This window comes from Periplaneta americana, chromosome 16, assembly GCF_040183065.1.
Source record: "Periplaneta americana isolate PAMFEO1 chromosome 16, P.americana_PAMFEO1_priV1, whole genome shotgun sequence".
NCBI lineage: Eukaryota > Metazoa > Arthropoda > Insecta > Blattodea > Blattidae > Periplaneta > Periplaneta americana.
The window spans coordinates 111,777,208-111,802,327 of NC_091132.1; the positions used below are offsets into that span (position 1 = coordinate 111,777,208).

The 25,120-nt window shown below is 34.2% G+C and overlaps 1 protein-coding gene across 1 annotated transcript in view; it reads right to left on the minus strand.

Annotated features, from left to right (window-relative positions):
• LOC138691076 (chaoptin) overlaps nt 1-25,120 on the minus strand; it is a 257,907-nt gene that overhangs the window by 53,844 nt on the left and 178,943 nt on the right. The window contains exon 2 of the mRNA XM_069812767.1: nt 15,662-15,973. Coding sequence (XP_069668868.1) covers nt 15,662-15,973 — 312 coding nt within the window. The remainder of the gene's footprint in view (nt 1-15,661; nt 15,974-25,120) is intronic.

Sequence of the window (25,120 nt, forward strand, 5' to 3'; positions counted from 1 at the left end):
CGTACTGAGTATAGTGGTAAAGCGTACAGTGTACTGTAGAATGGATGCCAACAAATATGCAAAGAAAAACGCTCTGGATTTGAAGGTTCTGACGAATAATTTGGTTTTCATACAAACCCATGGGTGGGCAACTCGTGCTCTCAAAGTGTCAACACAACCTCAGTGTAGGTAGAACGGACTCTGAACTAGCTGTAGTGTCTGTATGCGGTTCTTGCAAGGCGCAAGTTCACTCGTGTCTGTAGTAAGTGGCAGCTCGTTTTAAGTAAAAAACAATATAATCCCCAGATCATTTCTCTTTAGTGATGAATCAAAAGAGAGAATTTTTTTATTAAAAAGGAAGGTAAAGCATGTATTATGTTCTATTACACTTTCTTACGCATGACATTTTATGTTACACATAAACACAGTGAAGGTTTTAGTAAAGAAATACTCTCTAGATCTGCTTTAGAACAGCTAAAGGTAAAAATGGGATATCAACAAGGTGAGACTGATATCAAATATCGTTAGCACGTTGTGCGTGCGAGTTACAGAATTGCACGACATATAATTGACTAGCTAAGAGCATTTATGAATAAATTTGAAGTGTCTCAGTATCATGTAGAACAGGTATGCTCAAAATTGTAAAAGCTCCGATTACACGGATGATGCTGCACTGCATAACACACACAGTGTACGGACTGGGCTCCGCAACTACATTGCAGCACCGCCTGTGGCATCGCTCTCATACTCTTACAAATATGGATAATAAACTGAATTTGAAAAAGGAAAGAATATAGTCCTACGCTGTAATATTCAGATATTACATTGTGTATTATATTTAATATTGTTATGATATTATTATTATATCATAGATAATGTTATTTTCATATTCCACCATACATTGCGGTCTGTTCAACATGTAGATTCTTTCCTGCAAGTAATCGGAAATCTATTTCCAACGAATTTACTGAATGCCAGCTGGCTCAGAAGATGCTCATCTATTAATCGGGATCTATGTTTGGATTTAGCAACTTTCATTCTCTAAAATAATTCTTCGCACACATATGTCGAGGCGAAGGTAGCTAACATAGTGGCAGGGAATAAGCTCATCTTAGAATATTTCGTTTAGTTCTTTTTACAAATAACTCTATGCTTGTCAAGTCATATTCTCTGCATTTAGTTCTGAATTCTACATTACTTTGTAAATCAATTAACTCGTCCTGGAACTGCACTCTCACGGATTGTACTAAATTTACTACGAAAGGATTAACAAAAAGGTTAATATCACTTTCCATACGCCTAAAATCACTAAATCTTTGTTTTGTGAATTCAAATTTGAGTTGTTCAGTACACAGATATAATTAACTATATTTTGTTCAGGCACCATACATCTCTTTACAAGTTCACCATCCGTGAAGGGATTTAGTGCCTTAGCTAATTCCCAACACACTACATAACTTGCTCCTAAACATAGACTCTGAATTCTTCGACTCTCTTCAATGTTTGGCCTTTCTTTAAGTGCTTTCAATTCTTGAAACTGTAGTACCTCTGAAAAATTATTTTATCATAACATGTATTTCTGTTTTATTTATTTTAGTAAGTTATTTTACGACGCTTTATCAACAGCTTAGGTTATTTAGCGTCTGAATGAGATGAAGGTGATAATGCAGGTGAAATGAGTTCGGAGTCCAGCACCGAAAGTTACCCAGCATTTGCTCATATTGGGTTGAGGGAAAAGCCCGGAAAAAACCTCAACCAGGTAACTTGCCCCGACCGGGAATCGAACCCGGGCCACCTGTTTCGCGGCCAGACTCGCTAACCGTTACTCCACAGATGTGGACTGTATTTCTGTTTAAATAAAATCACCGCAATAGTAATAATAATAATAATAATAATAATAATAATAATAGTAACAATAATAACAATAACAACGTTGGTATATGAATACATATCACAGAAAACAGCTTCCCTGTCACTTCGGCATGTTCTGGATGGCAGAGCGTATAATGTAATTGTATGTTGCTCAGTAGTACTCCTGACAGTACCTCACAACATAATAAACACTTTACCGAACGCAAAACAATTAATAGTCTTCCTCCCACACTGTACGGAATGTTCGTTTGCTTATAGAAGGTTCTGACTCTGTCATTGTCCCGCACTGTTCGTACGTTACTAAGTACTTGAACTGCCCTCCGCAGCCATCCGTCGAGCTTCGAACGAGGAACAGCACGCTCTACATTCGAAGGTTGTGATTACAGAACGTAATCGGTAGTCAGAGAATGAGCATACCTGATGTAGAACATAGACGACTTCACTTTCTTTGACTATAAACTATCTTGAAGAGTGATAAGAAAATAATCTTATCAAATATAAGGCGCTATTTCAAACATACAGCAGAATTCACTGCTAAGTTTGGAGAAACAGTGACAATTGACAAGGAATTGAGATTTTTCTGAAATCCTTTTGGCTTACAGCCGATAGAAGATCCTGAAAATTTATAGCTTGAATTGGTATATCTACAAATTCCAGCTAAATCAGGAATCGAACTGTTCGTAATGTTGCCTAAGTCAGAATTTCCAAATATATACTTTGCTTCCATATAATCTATTTGAGGCAGAGTTTAATATAAGAAAAAAGTGTAAAAGCTCTCAATGTACAGAAAGACCACAGAAGTAACATGCCGTGACATGCAAAAAATTACTTCCTTGAATTTGTGATTGTTTGCGAATTGAGACTATTACCTTTCTGAGAACAGAGGAATACTCTTTAATGTATAAAGACTTGTAAATTCTCGCATTCTATATTTCAAATAAGACATATAATAAGAAATATTAACAAATAGTGTAATAATAAATAAGTGTTGCAGCTATATTTGTTTTATCTTGAAAAGATTGTATTCAGTTTGTGTTGCCAGTCCTAAACTAATTTACAAAGCTAGGAAAAAATATAATTTTGTTATGTGTGTTTAGGTACAGTCTGTCTAAAATTACTATAATTATTGTACCGTGCGACATTCTGAAATTCAAGTCTCGACTTGATTGTGGCAGCGGTCGGACGTCTTGTAAACAACCTCTGCACGCGCTGTTAGTATAAGTGTACTTGTGCTTCAGTCAGTATAGTGAATAGATAATAGTGTATAAACAGTGAAAGTGACTTACTGCATAATCAGGTATACATCAGTCATTGTTTATTGAGATTTACAGTAATTAAAAAGCAATATGGAATCTTATAAGAGAATCAATACTTTAAAAATCAAATTTCCAGCTACGGCTAAAAAACCATCGGCGTATGAAATACATCAATGGCTAGTGGAAACTATGCGTGTTAATACAGATCAAGTAGATACCATACAGTTACATAATAGAGACTTTGCAATTTATCTGAAATTAGTTTCCGTGACTTTATACAACAAACTGTTGAATGAACACAAAGGAGACAAGATGTTTAAATATGAATCGGGAGAAGAAATTCAGATCGTTGTAAGTGCGGCGGATATCCAAAGTACGACAGTGCGAATTTTCAATCTTCCACCTGAAATACCAAACATAATTATTAGTAATACCCTCAGTAAATATGGACAGATTCATGATATTAGGTCTGAGAAATGGAATGATCAGTATCCCCTACCGGTCAACAATGGAGTGAAAGCTGTAAAGATGGACATTAAAATTCCGATACCCACATTATTGAAAATCGGCATGTACACAGCATCTTTAAATTATCCGGGGCAAATACAAGTTTGTTTTCGGTGTGGTGAGCCAGGACATTTCAAACAAGACTGTAAACAACAATTTACTACGTTACCCATTCGACCCCATAACAAGAATAGACTATTAAGTGACATTGTTCGGCAACACACACTCATAAATTGTGAAAATGTTCTACTCGAAGAAAATCAAACATCTTCCATACAAGATTCAACAGCTCCTGAGGCAGTTTCTTCTCAACATATGGATATTCCAACGGATGGCGATCTTCAAGGCAGTACGGAGGTAGGTGATACTTGTAAACATACAATTACAAGCACAGAAAATATTATGAATGTTCAGACAATGCCCACTGACATTAACAGTAATGTTGACCAACGAGAGGAAAATGAAGAGCCTAGCAACAAAAAATTACGACAAGAGGACGAATCTAATGTTCAGGAAATACACAAACAGTCAAATAACACAACACCAGAAGTTATGCAGATAAAACACTCGCGTGACCCGCGATTACGACGAACAGCTGTTAACATTCTACCAGAGTCTACCGCGGTAGTAACTACACAGACTCAAGCAGCAGAAGCGGCAACCCCAGATACTGACCCCACTGTTACAGATGACGGAAATAAACAAGATCCCTTGACTAGATCCTGGAGCGACGATATGATGGACGAAGAAAGTACGAAAGTAACGGAACAAGACGAAGATATACAGGTACCAAATAAAACATCATCAGCTTTTGCCAAAACAAGACAACATCCATATAGAAAAGAGAAACCTAAACCTCGTGAAGAAACCAAACTGGGTTTTCCACTCTTACGCAAATAATTTCCTTTCTAATCAAATAATAGAGCTGCATCAGACTAATCATGTGGCTGCGACTTAACTGTGCCATCTACCTGATTATTATGCAGTTTGTAATTAATTACGCTACCTTAAACATAAACTGCCTAAGAAGTCAACCAAAACAACAGTTGCTAAAGCAGTTTCTCTATAACAATGATATTGATATCTTATTGTTACAGGAAGTCAATATTGAGAATTTCAATTTTATAGGTCCGCAGTATAATTCGATAGTGAATGTTGGTGATTCAAACAGAGGAACAGCTATAATTTACCGCAGTGGATTATCAATACAACTTTATGAACAACATCAGAGTGGTAGAATAACGTCATTATTGCTTAACACTGGTGTCTTAATAGTAAATCTGTATTTACCATCTGGCTCCAACAACAGGGTGTTACGTGAACAAATGATTGCTCAAGACTTGCCATTTTATCTACGACATAAGTATAATATCTTAATTTTGGGTGGCGACTTTAATAACGTGTTAAATGCAAGGGATCAGAAAGGTGAATATCATCCATCTCCAAATTTACAGAGACTGTGTAATGAATTACAACTTTTAGATGCTTGGGAAGTTGTTCATGGAAACAATGTACAATTTACTTTTCATAGAGGTCAAGCTGCTTCTCGTCTTGACAGAATTTATGTGAATAAACAGCTAAAAGATAACATTCTTAATGCACAAGTACAACCAGCAGTCTTCAGTGATCATCATGCTCTACTAGTTAAAATGGAAGTCGACAATACCATCCCACCTCATGGAAGAGGTTATTGGAAGTTAAATGAATCCTTACTGTACGATGATAAAATCAAAGAAGAGTTTATGCTGAGATGGAAAGCAGCTGACAAACGAGCGAACAACCGCGCACTAACAAATATACAAAAATGGCTTACCATATATAAACCTACCATTAGGTCCTTTTTTAAATATGTTGGTATTGGTAAAGCTCGTGAACGGAAAAATATGAGTGAATTTTATTACCGATTATTACAAGAACTACTGATGAAGCAACGTGCTGGTCAGGATGTGGATGCGGAAATTAAAAACATTAAAACAAAAATTGTGCAAATACAAGAATACATTATGGACGGCATTAAAATTCGATCACGCACTACATCAGTTGCAGATGATGAACGTGGATCATTGTATCACTTAGCATCTGAAAAGTCGAAAGGGTCAAACAAATATATACACTCACTAACAAGTGGAGATGATGGGTTAATCACCTCCACCAAAGATATAATGCACCAGGCAGAAATACATTTCACGCAATTGTTTGCAACTAAACAGGTTAACAATGACGAGCAAGATAAAGTACTGGACTATGTAACATCCTCTCTCTCCGATGAAGAAGCATCGTCCCTTACACAACCAATAACCTCTGAAGAAATACTATTAGCACTCAAGACTGCCAGTTCAAAATCAGCACCAGGACCTGACGGTATTGGGTATAATTTTTATAAAATATACTGGAACATTATTAAAGAGCCGCTAACCAAACTTTTCAATGAACTTTTACATGCGACAAGACAACCGATGGGATTCAATGAAGGTATTATCATTCTAATTCCAAAACTGTCACAGGCACAGAATATACAAGATTATAGACCTATAACCCTATTGAATACAGATTGCAAGCTATTTGCCAAACTTATAGCAAATAGAATCAGATTTCACTTAAAGGACCTTATAGGGGAAGAACAAACATGTGGAATACCGGGACGGAAAATAACTGACAACCTGGAAGCACTACGAGATACAGTATTTTATTTTGATACCAATAGACATGAATCGGCTGGACTACTTTCATTAGACTTCCAAAAAGCATTTGACAATATCAATCACCAATATCTATTTAAAACCATGAAAAGGATGAACATTCCGGAAATGATTATCAATGTCATTCGTTTTATGTACTCGGATGCACACTCCCGCATACAAGTGAATGGATTTTTTACAAAACCAATCAGACTGGCAAGTGGAATCAGACAAGGCTGTCCCTTGTCAATGTTACTTTATACCATCTGCACAGAACCATTAATTAGAATGATTCACCATAATCTTCATGCCGAGATTCGTAATAACAAATTGTTCACAACATTGGCTTACGCGGATGATATGGTTATTTTGTTGAGAAAGGAGCAGCAACTTCCCGTTCTTCACCAGGTTCTACACCGTTATGCAATGGCATCTACTGCTAACATAAATTTCAGGAAGTCAAACTTGCTACCCTTGGGACATTGGTCACCATCTCTGACTATGGCAAATATACCAATTAAAGATGTTGTTAAAATACTTGGCATGTTCATACACACAGATATAAAGAAAATGATAGAGCTAAATTGGAATCCAATTTTAAACACAATCCGTTACATGTTCTCCAAACAGCTCACTAGGAACTTAAACCTGATACAAAAAATATGGAACATAAATTTATTCATACTATCTAAAGTTTGGTACATTGCACAAATAATACCTCTGCCGGAAGATGTAGCCCAACGCATTGAATTGGGAATTACTTATTACCTGTGGACAGGACATATTTATAAAATTGCTAAATCTCAACTCTGGAAACGGACAGAACAAGGTGGATGCGATCTGATTGCAGTTAATAATAAAAGCAAAGCTTTACTCATTAAAACATTACTGCAAAGGAAAATTAAATATAAAAATTCCATTACATCTGAATTAATAGATTTTACTTTGCAACATCCCGTATTCCGAAGGATAAAAATGTGCCTGAATAAAATACCAGAGCGGCTTCTCAACGATCCGGAGTCTATGACCACAAAGGAAATATATACGTCATTATTAGCTGTTAAAGAAACCGTTCCCTCCATTATGACCAAATACCCGAATGTGAAGTGGAAAAGAATATGGAAAATCTTCACACTACCAAATATTTCAACTGATTGGAAAACAAGTGCATATAAAGTAGTAAATGATATTGTTCCCACAGAAGCAAAAAAGTACCACCATAACATCACGCACTCACCTCTATGTCAACACTGTGGCAGTTTTGATACTCTTCACCATCGATTAACAACATGCCGACCTGCAGTATGGTCTTGGTTGTGTCGAAAACTAATAAATGCCTCTCACACGGACAACCCGAACGACGTTCGAAGGATGGTACTTCAACTGGAAATGCCCACCCACAGCAATAAATTCGCACTAACATGGATAATTATGGGATACTTACACTACATGATCAGTGACAACAATCCAACGATAGCTGGACTACAAAAGTTACTAATGGAAGCTGAAAGGAAACTGAGAAGAAAAGGACGTAACAATTTGTTAATAATTGAAAATAAGAAAAACATTCTTAGTATATGAAAATAAAACTCAGGAATTTGTATAAAAAGATATGGCGATTATGTGAATAATTTACGTTATTAATTCTACTCTGTTAATATATAGGCCTATGTATATACATGTATCTTTTAAATTGCTACCATATTAACGGTAGGTGTAGTTGGTAGTTTCCAAAAGTTATTTTGTAAATAGTGATGGAAGCCTCCAAAAATGATTTAAGATCGAATATATTTTAGTATTCCAGTATTTGGTTTCATATGTTCATATACTGTCAAAATAAATGTCATAGTTTGGCAGATTTTATTGTAATACAATCTTAAAAATGTTTTTTTTTATTTATTTATTTTTTTTTAATTTATTTTTTTTATTATTATTTTTTTCTCTTTTCGTGTGTGTGTGTAATGTCATAAAATAATGTTTATTATGTAATTAATGTGTCACAAGATCTCAGGTATTATAGTGTAAATAGTGTTATATAACTCATGTCATATATCATGTAAAAATTGTACGTGATAAATAAACGTGTAAAAAAAAAAAATTCAAATCATGGAGTAGATATCACGACCACCTGGATGAGCCACCAGAGTGCATCGTGGTAGTGAACTGCCTTTGCATCGAAACTACAAACAACTTGTAACTGCTGCGGCTGGCTTCGTCTGTCTTTCTCTCTTTCAAGGTTTTTAGCACTTTTTGAGCACGAGTTGCCACCCATTTTCAAACTGTGTCTGAAACTATTACACGGTTAGAAAAGTCACAGCAAGAGATGCCGGAAGCTCTCAAATCAGTTGAGGAAATGACACAGAGAATTAATGAGACACCAAGTACACCGGTTACTGAACGAGTAAAACAGAAGCGGAAATCAATTTTATGTAAAAATAACGGATAGGCCTATAGAACATTGTGTAACATAAACAGCAAATTAGTAGACATGGAATCACCGGAGAATAAAGGACTGTCTCATAGAGACTGCAATGATGTTAGGTTTCTTCGTTTTGTACCTATCACGTCTTGCGACGTAGAGCGCAGCTTTCCACAGTACAAACTGTGTTTGGCAGATAAACGAAAAAGATTTACGTTTTAGACACTGAAAATGTATCTTGTAGTACATTTCAATTCGGTACTGTAACTGCACTTCCTAAAGACGACCAATAGGATAAATGAAGAAATTAAAATTGCTACATGTTTATTTCCACCATTAACTCTGTGTATAATTAAACACAAATGCTTATAAAAGACAGGAGAATAAATGCTTTTCACATTCTTTTGAAATTGTCATTGTGTAACGTATATTTACTTTCAGAATGTACATATGTGTGTTTCCCCATACTACCGTACTCTATTCTAAAAGCAACGTTGTTACCTCAACACATCTCTACCTTTCACTACCTGCAGCGAGTCAACAACCTATAGTACATGCACAGTAAACTTATTGTATCCGGTCCAAAATCTCGAAGCAAGCAGAACAAAATGAAAATTAGGGAGAGGAAGGGAAAGAGTTGCAGACAGAAGAGGTGGTGGTTCAAAACCCCGCTTTTCATGTCTTGTTATCATTTTGTGACTACAAATGATGAACAACTATTGTGACAAGTATTTGGTTATGAAAGATAACAAACACTAGGAGAAGTCTATCTTAACTTGCCCCATTGCTAATTATGATTATGAATGCCCGTATATCACAACGTTTAGAGGATTAGTTTCTACTCGTACTTCCGGTACACGTCTCAATCTACTTCACACATTTTTTTGTGTTATCCTTCTCTGTTTATCTCAATTGTATATTAAGTCTTAAAACCCCTATACTATCTTGGTCCTTTCGCCTACATTACCGCACTCTGCTGACAATCCTACGTCAGTCGCGAGGATTAAGCCGTTTGCACTCGCCTCCCCCCTCCCGCTTCTTTTGTTCATGTGATTACCATGGTATTGTCGGACCATCGGATCTTTGCCCTTTCAGCGCTGTCGTCGTTCTTGGAAAAGTTAACGCCTCTACTCACCCCATTCCACCCGTTTCTCTCCCACTAAGTCAAACAGCAGGCCACGAACCTTGCCGAATAGGGATGTTGCCAAATTTCCGTCAAACAGTGTCATGTCTCTTGAATATTGCTTATAATACTGTAAGGTTAATTATTACTTATTCATAATTTAATTTAGGTAGTCTAATGACACTGATTGACTTATGCAAAATGCTATTACTTGCTTAATAATATTTCTTTCACCACTCCGTGCTACAGTATTCATGTTGAGTTGACAACTCTGGACTGCAAGTGCAAATAAACTGTCCCGCAAGAAGGCTCAAAATTTGAGTAGTGGGGGAGAGAAAGAGAGAGGGATAGAATAGAGAGACATAGGAATACAGGGAGAGAAATGAATTGCCGAGGCTGAAAAGGAATTAAGGTTCAGTTCGCATATCTTACGGGGGCACAGATCCGATGGTCGGACTACCAGTCCCGACTAATCTATGATCAAAAAGAGTATAGTCCGCAAGGGGTCTTAGCAGTCTCATCTCAGCAGATAACTGGTATGGACACATCACGGATGCCCAGTGACAGACTACCTCAAATCTAACGGGAAGAGAGACCTTGGAAGGCCGAAAAAAGGAATCTTTTAAACGTTGAAACACATTTATCACAAACAACGGGGAAAAGTCCGCTCTACACCACTCCTCATTAAATCATTGCTTTCTATCTCATTTAGAAAAAAACAGGTATATGTTATTAAGGGGATCAGCAACAACTTTAAAAACAGTAAAACAAATTCATATTTATATGTATTTTCGGTACTACAGGGAAGGTAAACCGGATAAAGAAAGAAGGTATACATTCTTCTCAAATTATTATGACTATTGCTTTCAAATTTTCAACAGTGATAAATTAATTCATGGATGAATGTTTTCGGATTTCTCTACAGGGTATTGGTTCCCCGTCATGCCCACAGAAGGCACGTTTGCAGGGATGGTACTTCCACAAATAGGTGGTGACGAGTGCTATAGATACATCATAGTATGATGACGAACGAAAATTGATGGTGAAGGGTTAACTAGGAATGACAAGAAGGCGGATCATGGCCATTTGAATTGAAAATTGAAGTTCGAGTACATTGTGTAAATAATTTTGTATGCTCATTAAGATCCTACTACTGCATTGTTCATGGACATGTATTCATTTCGTTCCCTAAGGTTCATTTCCCTTGATTCCAGCCTATATTTTCAGGGATTTCTATATGTAAGTTAAATATTTCGTATAATTAAATACCGAAGGTCATTAATTTCATTGCATTCATATTATGGAACCATAATATGTTATATCGAATGCAGATATTATCTGAATAGGGTCTGTGTCTAGTTACAGCTTATCTGGTGCTTTATAGAAAAGGGTTCTAAATCTGAACATGAGTTGTATTTAAGAAATATAACTATTTATTGAAGAGAAATGCTCGCAAGCCACCTTTTTAACGTCCTTGCTCTCCTATGTAGCTAACACTTCCTCACAACGGTGTATATCTTTAAAATGTTTGTGCAACGACACTGAAGATGGTGAAGAAGTTAAAAATCAGAGAGACTAAATTCTGAGCACAGATTTAAATTATAAAAGACGTATCAGGGTCTTATGATTATGTCTCGTCACCAGAATATTGTACGAGATGGAAATATATAAAAATTGGAGATTTATCCTTCGAAGAGGTGGAAAAATTCAAATATCTTGGAGCAACAGTAACAAATATAAATGACACTCGGGAGGAAATTAAACACAGAATAAATATGGGAAATGCCTGTTATTATTCGGTTGAGAAGCTTTTGTCATCTAGTCTGCTGTCAAAAAATCTGAAAGTTAGAATTTATAAAACAGTTATAATTAGGAACATTAAATCCAGACGTTTGAGATGGGCAGGGCATGTAGCACGTATGGGCGAATCCAGAAATGCTTATAGAGTGTTAGGTGGGAGGCCGGAGGGAAAAAGACCTTTGAGGAGGCCGAGACGTAGATGGGAGGATAATATTAAAATGGATTTGAGGGAGGTGGGATATGATGATAGAGAGTGGATTAATCTTGCTCAGGATAGGAACCAATGGCGGGCTTATGTGAGGGCGGCAATGAACCTGAGGGTTCCTTAAAAGGCATTTGTAAGTATCAGGGTCTATTCTTTGCCCTGGAATGACTGTTAATACTTTTGCAATATTAACAACGAAGTTCTCGACTAGTGTATCGTAAATTATGTTTCACAAGTAAGCTCAAGCGTCAAGTTTAATGATCTCGAAGGTCAGGAGAAGAGTTGAACTTCGAGAAATGGAACATTCTAGGGCCCGTTACACACTTGAAGAGATCTCGCTAGCGAGAAACGTGTTGCGCGAAAGAGGCGAAGAGCCTTCCTCCACACACTTGGCGAGTTCTCGCTATCACAGATCACACCTCGCTATGATCATCTGTGCACTGCCTTCATGCAGAAAGTATTTTTCTGATTATAGTAATCACTCGTTGGGGGAAATATTATAGGTTATGTATTTACTTACATTGTCGCACTTAAATATATAACCTGTAAGTATATTGTCGTACTTTACAAATTACGTACGAAGGCTATGTTGAATCTGAGTATTCAGATGATGAGGAAATGGAGTTATATGAACAGATTTTCTTAATGAAAAGAAAAAGTAGGCCTAAAATTAAAGCCAGAAATATCTGAAAATCACATTGTATCTTACGAAAATAAGGGCGAGTTTCCGTCACTAGTTTCGATTTGGATGATACGTTTAGGCGTTATTTCAGGTTGAATGGACCACAGTTTTTTTTTTTTTTTTTTTTTGCCATTCATGATATGATAGAGAATTCTTTGCTATATTTTGATTAAAATTACGTAAACTGTTAAGACATATAGATACATTATTTCAAATGTTATAATTAATATTATTAAATATCATCAAAATAAAATATAGCTCTATTTATTTTCAGATAATCTAATATTTGCCTCCAGTTTTCTTCTTTAAGTTTCGTGTTTTTATAGTTTTCATCCTGTGTATCATATAAATAGGCCTACGGGTGACATCGTACAAGTTCGATAAGTTTCTGACTGCAATTCTCAGCCATCTTTCCTCATTTTCAATAAAAACAATACAATTCATCGCCACCTGTGATATCTTTTTCTACATTCAATCGTCATAAAGAGTATAAATATCAAACGTCTTTGATAAATGTGTCAAGAAAATTCGTTGAGCTACCGATTCCAGCGAGAAACTCGCTCGAGGTTTTCGCCTCAAACGAGAATCTCTTCCATTTGAATCCATGTTATCAATTTTTGAATTATCTCGCAACACATTTCTCGCTGGCGAAATCTCTTCAATTGTGTAACGGGCCTAAGAAATCTATTCCGACCCTTATAGCCACGTGCATCAACGTCGGTTAAAACTGTAGTAACCAGGGTTATGGAACTATGGTTAAAAAGTAACCATAGTTACAATGTAATTTTTGTGCATCATTCGTAATCACCAGTTACTTAAACATGGATAGCTGACGCCTCATTTAACCAGGGTAAAGTCTGTGATGGTACGGCACACTGTTTCTACAAAATGACCAAAGGAAAGCCTCCATATCTCTGCAAAGATAATAGTATCAACGTCTAAAAACGACTGCACTGACTCTATTCTACATCGAAATGAACGTATCCTATATTTTCGCGTTGCATTTATTTGCCTTTTGGCGCTGTTATGTTTGCGGGTTGAATTTCCTTGCTCTTCAGCGCTGTTAGGTTAGAATCGCACAAAATGGAAAATTAAACGCGAAAATGAATATATTCCAGTGTGAGTCTGAAGTATTGATAGATTTCGTTACTAGATTTAAATGTGAGGAATCCTTAATATGCTGTATTAAAAAAAAATAGATGGAATATCCATAAAGGAAACAGGTGAAGAAGATTAGTAGGAATGTATGCACAATCCAGGGCCCTAATTGTTCCAGGGAATTATGCAATATCCTAAGATCCATCCATAACCTCTCTTCTTTCAACCTGCGACGTAGGGAAAGAGATACTCGAGTTATCCCCATTAAAATACTGAAAATATCAGTTGCTTAGAATTGTAATGTAAACAGCCGATCCATGAGAAAAATGGGATTATTTGCGAGTTATTCTAAGTGGTCCATTTGTTGCAGCAAAAATAATACTATAGATTTTCATGAACGAAATCCAGTCTGAAATTTTCTGTCATCTAATTCATCGTAAGAATTCTCTTTCCACCAATAAAACTTCACGATCACCATCATGCCTATCCAAGTACAATATTAATCCTCTTCGAAATAATCAGCTGTAGATCTGCCCGCCATTTTGTTTTACTATGCTTGCTAATCACTGGTTATCTCTTTAACCGCTCGAATATGGCTGGTTAGAGATTATCGTGGTTAACCTTCTGTTTAAGGTATGTGTAGGCTACACCTTTACATACAAAAAATTTTATTTTGCATAATTTTGCTGTGTAAAATTTTTATACAATTGAGAATGGTACCAGAAAGAGAATGAAGTGACCAAATCCCTTGAAATTATGTCTAAATTGTTTATAAAAGTTATTTTGTTTATAATTTTGACATGCAACTTGAAACATGGTAGCTCATGCAGTTTTTAAGATAGAGCCACAGTTTCTTCACTGTTTTATAGCTAAAACTATTCTTTATTGCCTGACATAGAGCTATTTTTTATTTTCATTTACATGAATTAAATATTACCATATATGTAACTTATATTAATATTTTATGTTGCATATATCATGTAAAAATCCATAGATAATTATTAACTACATTAATGTTATTTTACTCATTGTCAGGCACTAGGGGACATTTCAAGCTTCAAAATGACACCAATATCTTCTTGGTATCACCATATTTGGCTGAGATATCATGTTTAAAAGAATTAAATATTCTAAAATTACTATTTACAGGAAATGAGCCACAAACTTTCAGAGCCTAGAAGACTCCATCATCATATGTCACCCCTTAAGCAGCTTCATGTCGGTCCTGTTTCAGCTTCTTTCTGCCTCTCAAATACCTCCTTCTTGTTTTAACTTCAGGTGTTGAATGTTTTTTGGCATTTTTGTCCTTATTTTCCAATGATGCAACAAATCCTGCGATGGTGCTTGTCCCAGGGTTTATGCTCATCCTCCTCAGAATTTTAATTTCTCCTTTTGGATTCTTATTAAAATGACGTACAACATCACTGACACACAAATTTACAGTTTTATGACTAACAGTAAAAGATTATAAATTAATTCATTATGTAAAAACGTGTTTTCAATCTAATGATCATGCCCAGATATCTATTTCTGGACTAGAAAGAAGTTTATTTTACAAGCAATGCTGGACGAGGGGATTGGCTGCTACGAAGATCACTCCAAAAGTAAGTGACCGTGGCTGATGACGCAGCATTTTGGAAAATGGGACTTATCTGAAAAACCATAAGGTATAAGTCGAAAATTCTTAGCCTATATCAAATTAAAGAGGAGAAAATTCTCTATAAAATAGTTATATTTTGAAAATTCTAATTTTTCATCATTTTTTGCGTTTTGTGGGTGTACATATACCTTAAGTCCTAACCGAAGTCAATGCATCGTAAAAATGCTGAACTAGAGGTTAAGTGGCAATTTTAAGCGGTGGTTACACTAACCGACGTTGATGCACGTGACCATTACGCATTAGGCTAAACAAACTCAAACTCAGTTGTCTTGATCTCAACTACCCTACGTAGTTTTTCTTCATTCTGTGGAATCATAAGGAAACGATAGCGCATGCCGATCAGCAGACATACAGACTACATGCGGAAAGAAATGCTTCAGACCTGTCGGTGAGCCTTCGAAGTGAATTTCCCGAGAAGTCCAAGGATCGCAACGGCAGTGCGGACGCCGTGAAGGCCTGTGTCGGTAGCGCCTGGTGCCCGGCCCAGCGCTGGCTGAAGGAAACTACTGGCGAGCGGTAGGGCAGTGCGGGCAAATCACCCGGAAACACCACCCGGTCGCAGTCCATGACTATGCCGTCTTCAGCCGGGGAGCACCGGCAAGGGTAACGCAGCTCCCGGTGCAGATCCGAGCAGGGAACCGAACCCCCGCACACGGTGCCCAGCAGCAGCGACAGCAGGCACCAGAGAGACATCCTGCGAAGCAATTCACCACAGATATGTTAAAATCATACTTGTGGAGTGGAAAATTAATGGCGATTTAAATTACAGGCGTTTTCAAAGATGATATAATAATAACGATGAATTACAGACGTTTTCAAAGATGATATAACAATAATAATGATGAATTACAGGCTTTTCAAAGATGATTTAACAATAATAATGATGAATTACAGGCGTTTTCAAAGATGATAAAATAATAATGATAAATTACAGGCGTTTTCAAAGACGATAAAATAATAATGATAAATTACAGGCGTTTTCAAAGATGATAAAATAATAATGATAAATTACAGGCGTTTTCAAAGATGATAAAATAATAATGATAAATTACAGGCGCTTTCAAAGATGATAAAGTAATAATGATAAATTACAGGCGTTACATTTTGAAAGATGATAAAATAATAATGATAAAGTACAGGCGTTTTCAAAGATAATAAAATGACAATGATAAATTACAGGCGGTATGTTTTCAAAGATGATAAAATAATAATGATAAATTACAGGAGTTTTCAAAGATAATAAAATAATAATGATAAATTACAGGCGTTATATTTTCAAAGATGATAAAATAATAATGATAAATTACAGGCGTTTTCAAAGGTAATAAAATGAGAATGATAAATTACAGGCGTTATGTTTTCAAAGATGATAAAATAATAATGACAATTTACAGGCGTTTTCCAAGATAATAAAATAATATTGATAAATTACAGGCGTTGTTTTCAAAGATGATAAAATAATAATGATAAAGTACAGGCGTTTTCAAAGATAATAAAATGACAATGATAAATTACAGGCGTTATGTTTTCAAAGATGATAAAATAATAATGACAAATTACAGGCGTTTTCAGAGATAATAAAATGATAATGATAAATTACAGGCATTTTCAAAGGTGATAAAAATATAATGATAAATTACAGGCGCTTTCAAAGAAGATAAAATAATAATGATAAAGTACAGGCGTTTTCAGAGATAATAAAGTGACATTGATAAATTACAGGCGTTATGTTTTCAAAGATGATAAAATAATAATGATAAAGTACAGGCGTTTTCAGAGATAATAAAATGACATTGATAAATTACAGGCGTTATGTTTTCAAAGATGATAAAATAATAATGATAAATTACAGGCGTTTTCAAAGGTGATAAAATAATAATGATAAATTACAGGCGCTTTCAAAGATGATAAAATAATAATGATAAATTACAGGCGTTTTCAAAGGTGATAAAATAATAATGATAAATTACAGGCGTTTTCAAAGGTTATAAAATAAAAATGATAAATTACAGGCGCTTTCAAAGATGATAAAATAATAATGATAAATTACAGGCGTTATGTTTTCAAAGATGATAAAATAATAATGATAAATTACAAGCGCTTTCAAAGATGATAAAATAATAATGATAAATTACAGGCGTTTTCGAAGGTGATAAAATAATAATGATAAATTACAGGCGCTTTCAAAGATGATAAAATGATAATGATAAATACAGGCATTTTCAAAGGTGATAAAATAATAATGATAAATTACAGGCGTTTTCAAAGATGATAAAATAATAATGATAAATTACAGGTGTTTTCAAAGATGATATAATGATAATGATAAATTATAGGCGTTTTCAAAGATGATATAATGATAATGATAAATTACGGGCGTTTTCAAAGATGATATAATGATAATGATAAATTAGAGGCGTTTTCAAAGATGATATAATGATAATGATAAATCACAGGCGTTTTCAAAGATGATATAATGATAATGATAAATTAAGGCGTTTTCAAAGATATTAAAAAGGATAATGATAAATTACAGGCGTTTTCAAAGATGATATAATGATAAATTACAGGCGATTTCAAAGATGATAAAATGATAATGATAAATTACAGGCGTTTTCAAAGATGATAACATGACAATGATAAATTCAGTTTTCTATTTAACGTGCCTTTCAACTTTATAGCGTTTTCATAGGTAACATCCTTTCTTTGTATATGAACCTCGTAAAGAAGGCTGCCACTTTCGTCATACCCCTCGTTTTTCAGTACTAGTAAGTAGTGTTGTGGAATTTAATCGATTAATCGATGAATTTCTGTTGTAAGATTAATCGACCAAAAATATTTAATAAAATAATCGAGTCGATTAAAATTAATCGGTTGTAGTTGATATTAATTATTATTTTGTTAATACAAACTCATATTAAAAACTTCGACAATATTTCTCTCTCGGAAATTGCTTACTTAAAAGCATAATGGTACTGTTATTTTCTAACTGTAACCCAGGTAGCGTAGGGAAAATCGTTGCAAAAACACTTCAGAAAGAGCTGGAGATATGAGGACAGTGACCTAGTCTATCTCTATTGAAAGTTGAAACACAATGCGAAACCCTTAAGTTTTATGATTTTCCAAGAAAACTTCCACCTTGTTGTCAACTGATCTTCCTAGCATATGAAATAGGCCTACATACTTTTCTGGGTTTCGTATCCCTTATCCCTTATAAAATAGCCATGTTTATTTATACTGTGTGCAAGTGAGAGCGTAACTATATTCTTCTTTTTTTTTTAAATCTGGTCGCCTAATTCGATTACAATAGGGGTCAGTCTTCTGTTTCGACCGCTGTACTTTTGCAGGAGTTGCAGTTTCTGTACTGAGTTTGTATATGAAGATTGTGTGTTTAGTTTGATAAAGAAAAAGATCAGTTTTCTGTGGTCTGTGAAAAGTGTAAACTCCATTATGTCATATGAGAATTTGGGAGGTAAACTCGGTGAAACGTTTGGATTTAAATTGAACGATCGTGGAGAAGTGCTTGACAGAAAAAAAAAGTTTTTTCGTGTTTAGTGATGCAGGAAACATTGTTACTAAACGTAGAGCGGCACTTAATTCGGAGCATGTGAATGCACTCAGATGTTTAAAATCATGGATGAAGCAGTATTAACTAGGTGAGTCTTCATACTTTTTGTTATTTATGTTTGTCTCAAAAATTCCCGGAGAAACTGACATAACAAATTATAAGCCTCTTAATATGTTAGTAAGTAATTAAAATAGTTGTTTTGTAATATAACGATACAATATATACAGATATACAACATTTAATACTTATGCTTATCACCGAACAAAAATTAAATTTAACAATAATTCTGTATTACAGTATATTAAAACATTTTTTCATCTCGATCCAAACTAGATTAATCTATCGTTTAATCGATTAAATTCAAATAGTTAATCGATTAAATAACATTCACATCGTTTTTGAATGTCAAAATACAGAAGATATACGGACGAAATATATAAAAGAAAAGTTCCTACAAATAAATAAAGAAATAGCTATAAAAAACTGATGAATAATAATAGCATAAAATTGCAAAAGCAATTAGGTTTATATCTTTTTTTGACTAAAAAAATTAGAATGGATAGAATAAATGGAGTAGAATTGAACGAAAAGAATAAATAAATATATAAATAAATACGGAAATAAATAAATAAATAAATAAATAAGTAAAAATAAGAATAATGATTATCAAACAAATATATTTTTAAAGCTTATTTTATTTTTATTTTTATGTTTTTTTATTGTATTTTATTTTTTCTTGTGTTATAGATGTAAAATTATGCATGGAAGAAAGTAGCAAGTGTTGCTGTATGGAGAAATACGAGGAAAGCCAGCATCTCTTAATAATAAACAAATACACTGAAAGTAAAATATCGGAGAAGATTGCTAAAATAAAAAATAAAAGGAAGGAATTATTAAAGGAAAGTAAAGTTACTGAGCTGACAAATAAATTCAATTTTGGCAAGTACGCATTTTCTAGACTCACCGATAATAACATATTTGACTTGGTTAGAAACTATTTAGCTATCTTTTTTTATTTCTAAATTTAATAGTTTTGATGGTACGACAAAAGAATACTATGAAATAAAATTAAGGAATTAAGGCTTACCAACGAGAGAGAGCTTGTACGAACTGTATAAGTATTTCTGTAATGAAAAAGGGATAAAAATACTAGAATAAGAGAAGGTTTAGATATGCTAGCTGCACATTGCATATTGAAACGTGAAGTACAACTGAGGAAGGTGAACAAATACTAATTGTAACAACAAACTAGAATGAGTTGAGTCTTGCAAAAAACTAAAAGCAAGTGCAAGATAAAACAAAAAAAATGTAAATATGTAAATTGTAGAAATTGTATTTAATGGATTTGAGGGAGGTGGGATATGATGATAGAGACTGGATTAATCTTGCACAGGATAGGTACCGATGGCGGGCTTATATGAGGGCGGCAATGAACCTTCGGGTTCCTTAAAAGCCATTTGTAAGTAAGTAAGAAATTGTATTTAAATAATACTATATCTTTGTGTAAAAATTGTTGTAAAGTGTGTAATGTAAGGGTTAAATTGATTTACTTGTATGTACTTTGTGATCTATAATATAATAAATATATCATAATCGATTAAATATTTTCATCGATCAACAGCACTACAGTAAGACATTTAGTATAATTGTCAAATAATACCAATTGATACATGTAGCTAATTGGAAGGGCTACTTCCTTTACGTGGGCCTACGTTCAGGGATGGAGGGAGTTCTGCAGGTTCTGCTCTGTATATATCGTGAGAAGACTTCGAATTCTTATGCTATAACATTTAAATCATATCTAAACTAGCCTTCCAGCACATGTTAATTCAAAATTAATAAATGAGTCTATCTCTTATGCCTGCTATTATGACTTGAGTATTGTCTTATACAAATCTTGTCCTTTAGAAATTGCCTTCAATTATAGTGCATTTCCCTGGCGGTCTATGTAGGGATATACTAATATGTACGGACCGTACTTTGCTACAGGAGGCTGCAAGATTAAGTATTACTGAAGTTTTTAAGTAGACGACTAGCATGCATCTTGAAAGCGAAGTACTTGACTTACGCTTCACGCGAATCTTTTTCGTCAATTGTGGCAGAACAAAACATGGATCACTCAACAATTACACATATTTACAATTTAAATTATTTACACTATGTAGGGCCTACACTAGAATACGCTATTTTTACTTTTTACATTTTAATAAAACATGTGAGCCTACATTGATCAAATATTATTTACAATATTTAGCTTCTATGTATTGTTGTGTATTGTAATACAAGGTATTTTATTTTGTAAATTCTGTACAATAGTGTAAATTATGTTTGATCAATATAAGCCTTGTTTCTTTATGATAGTGTAATAGTGAAAACAGCGTATTTTAGTTTACATAATGTAAAGGGCTGTCAGACTTTTCCTACTTTGAAAAGTCGATTGTCAGAAAGACTGCTTTTCGTCTGTAGAATATGATCTTTCTTCAAATATTACTTTTCTCGAATATTTTAATACATCAGTTTTTCTTCATTATGTTAATCATTCCTTCCATCCAAAGTGTTTTATTTAACATTAAATTGTACTTGTTTATCACTTAGAATTACATGTAACTAAACATATCTACATTTTGTTCTTACCACTGTTACCATTGTTTATTATTATTATTATTATTATTATTATTATTATTACTCCTTAGTTTTCTGTATTGGTGTTATTTATAGTTTTGCTAATGTATTTTTATACTGGTTGAGTGGAAGAGAAGGCCTTATGACTAGGGACCGGATTTTTATGTAATTACATTTATTTATATTTTTGCTAATGTATTTTTATACAGGCTGAGTGGAAGAGAAGGCCTTATGACTAAGGACCGGATTTTTATGTAATTACATATTGTATTCCTTTCAATCTATCCGTATATAAATAACAAATCTTTGCGAATCTTGTAATTATCATTAATATATTAAAATTTGATACTACATATTTTTACATATTTACCCCACATTACATATTATGGCATAGTGTTACATAAATCTACATATTTAGAAGTTTTATTCATTTTTTCTTCTCTAAAAGGAAAAAGAAAACTTCTGTTGGGGAAGTTAACAATTTGAAATACACAGATTTAAAAAGCCTTTTTACCTACCCAAGAAAGGATATATTTCGGGATGAAACATAACGTCCTTAGTTCCAGGAAGTAATGAGGCACCACCTCATACCGCCCACTGTAAATATGAGTGAACAAAAGGCAACCTTTCTCATACAATTACTTTATATTGTAAAAATCACTCAAAAAGTAGCGTTGCCTTCATGCGGTGGAGGACGACATGATTTTTCTCGAACTATAATTGTTCTGCACACGTCTTACAAGCCGTTCCCATGCAATTTGCAACCTTACCCACCCTCTTCCTAATTCTTCCAGGGAAAACCCGTGTCAAGTCTGACATGAGCCTTTCAGGTTATTGCTTGACCTCTTTATTTTATACGGAAATGGGATTTTCCGAGCAATTAGAAAGTATGGTTCTCGGCTGGAATAATCCTACCCTTCTGAATAAGACAGGAATGTCACTTTTCAAACAGTTTGTAAATGCCTATAGTTTGAGCTTTAGTACGTACTTTGTTTCTTACAGAGAGCAGCTAAAATGCATGTGTCCCATATCTCTCTTATTTTCTCCTAATCCAGTAAAGCGAAACAGTGCTTGCAGTTCTGTTATGCCATTCATTTCACTCAGTTCTCTAGTTTTAGTACTTACAATACCTATAAAGTGCAAGTGAGTTTATCTACTGCTTTTAACTAACTAAAATGGCCCTTGTATCTTCAACCCTAACGACAAAAATAAAATCATAGTTTGCGATGGACGAAGCTTTCACTACAGATGGAAAAATAATAATGTGTCAAATGTGCGGTAAAAAAGTCGGATGCTCTATGAAATCACAACTGGAGAGTCTTACCTATCCTATACCTGCCAGATATTGATATTAAATATTTTCATGATTTTACATTTTTGGTACATATTCAGCTTATTTTTCTTACATAAATATGTACATATTTCACACCTTGATATTACATAAAAATCCGCCCCTACTTGTGACCTTAACTCTGATAGTAAAAATAAATCAAATAAATAAATGAAAAAATAATTTAAATTGTAGGGAAGGTCTCAATTTCTATCACATTTCCAAGAGTCTCCGAAGTCAAGTTTCAAATAATTAGTAGAACGTCAACTGCGGCACAAGATGCAAGTGTTCCCTCATAATAATAATAATAATAATAATAATAATAATAATAATAATAATAATAATAATAATAATAATAATAATGTTTTATTTTCCCTGGCAGAGTTAAGGCCATAAGGCCTTCTCTTCCACTCAACCAGCCTTAATCAATACAATACATAAATTTAAATTACAAATATTTTCATTACACTTAAAAGGTTCTCCAGCAATAATCTTCACTACACATTTATTTAAATTTAGATAAATCTATAAGGTAAAGTAGTAACTTAATTTATGAGCTAATTTAATTCAATGAATTATAATTAATTTAATATTTGAGATAGCTAGTAAAATGATGAAAATTAATTTAATATAAGCTTACTAGGACTATGTTACAGGGAGAATATATATATTTCTATTTCTATAATGAGAATATTAATGTAATTGCCATTAGAGGTTTTGTAAATCTATTTAGAGAAATTAAAGATAATAATAATAAGAATGGACAGATGTTAGTTTCATTATAAGTAACAAATATTAATCAGCAATTCATCTGTTAAGTAAGAATTTATGTAATTTTGACCTAAATGAAGCTATTGTCCAACAACCCCTTATATCAGTCGGAAGCGAGTTCCAATTTCTAGCAACTGAAACTGTATAGGATGAAGAATATAAAGAGGTCTTGTGGTAGGGTATAATGAGTAAATTGTTATAATGAGATCTTGTACTTAGCTGATGATATGCGGAAAAATTTTGAAAACGAGAAGCCAAATATATTGGGGTAGCGGTGCGCAGAATTTGAAATAAGAGAACAAGAGAATGCAGGGCTCGTCGACCGCTTAGCCTTAGCCAAGACAGAGTTTGGAAAGACGGGGAAACATGATCATACTTACGAATATTACAAATATAACGTACGCACGCATTATGCACACGTTGTAGCCTGTTGCTCAAATTTGCATTTAGGTTACTTAATATAATATCGCAGTAGTCAAAGTGTGGCATCACGAGTGTTTGTACAAGGATTAATTTTAATTTATCAGGAAGAAAGTTCTTCAGTCGCTTTAATGAGTGAATAATGGAAAATATTTTTTTGGAAGTGTGATTCACTTGTTCATTCCATTCCAGGTGACAATCCATATAAATACCAAGGTTCTTCACAGTCGTACTGTATGGAATACTACCTGTGACACGCGCCAGCATGACGTCACACCAATATAGTCTACGAGCAACTATTGTTGGTGACTGGTAAATCCGGCCCTGTAACGAATTTCACCCACTCCACTTCTAACAGTCCGCACGCTGTCAACAAACACGTGACAAATAGAGGTAGGGGGTAGAGAAGGAACTGCCCTGCTATCGCTACTATTGATAAAGAAAACATTTTTCTCACCGGTGAATCATAATGCTGTTGATTCAATTATATTAGCCTCAGAAACCGTTTTAGCTGTATTTGATAACAGCCATTCCATTAACTGAACACATTAACCTGTTCAAATATTTTATTTACTATTACATATTACTTGGTTATTTTCTGTTACAATAAAGGTCACTGTTTAAAAATACAGCCCTATACGAACGGTTGGATACACTTAGTTAAATCACACGAGAAATGCCGAAATTCAAACATTAACCGAAATGACATATTGCATGAACGGACGAATTCACATTGCATATTTCTGACAAGATCAGAAGGGAAATAAGTTTGAAAGATTTCTAAGATCCTTGGTAAATTACTACGTACATTAGTTCGCCGAAATTAACTATTTCATCAAACATTTGTGATGGATGGTAATTAAAACATTATTGGAAACTTGGACTGCAGTGTCCTAAATGTAATATATCAAATAGCAAATACACATTAAAGCGATCTGAGGGTATTCTGAAAATGACTATAACTACAGCTAAATAGTAAATACTAGTTCGCTATGATGTAGTTTAATTAGTAACGGGAAAACGATATGCCAATCCAGTCGCAATCCTTTCAACAGCTGTAAATGGATTAACATACTTCTATAATAAATTGCGAGTTAATCACACTCATCAGTAATTTCAAAATTGTTTCG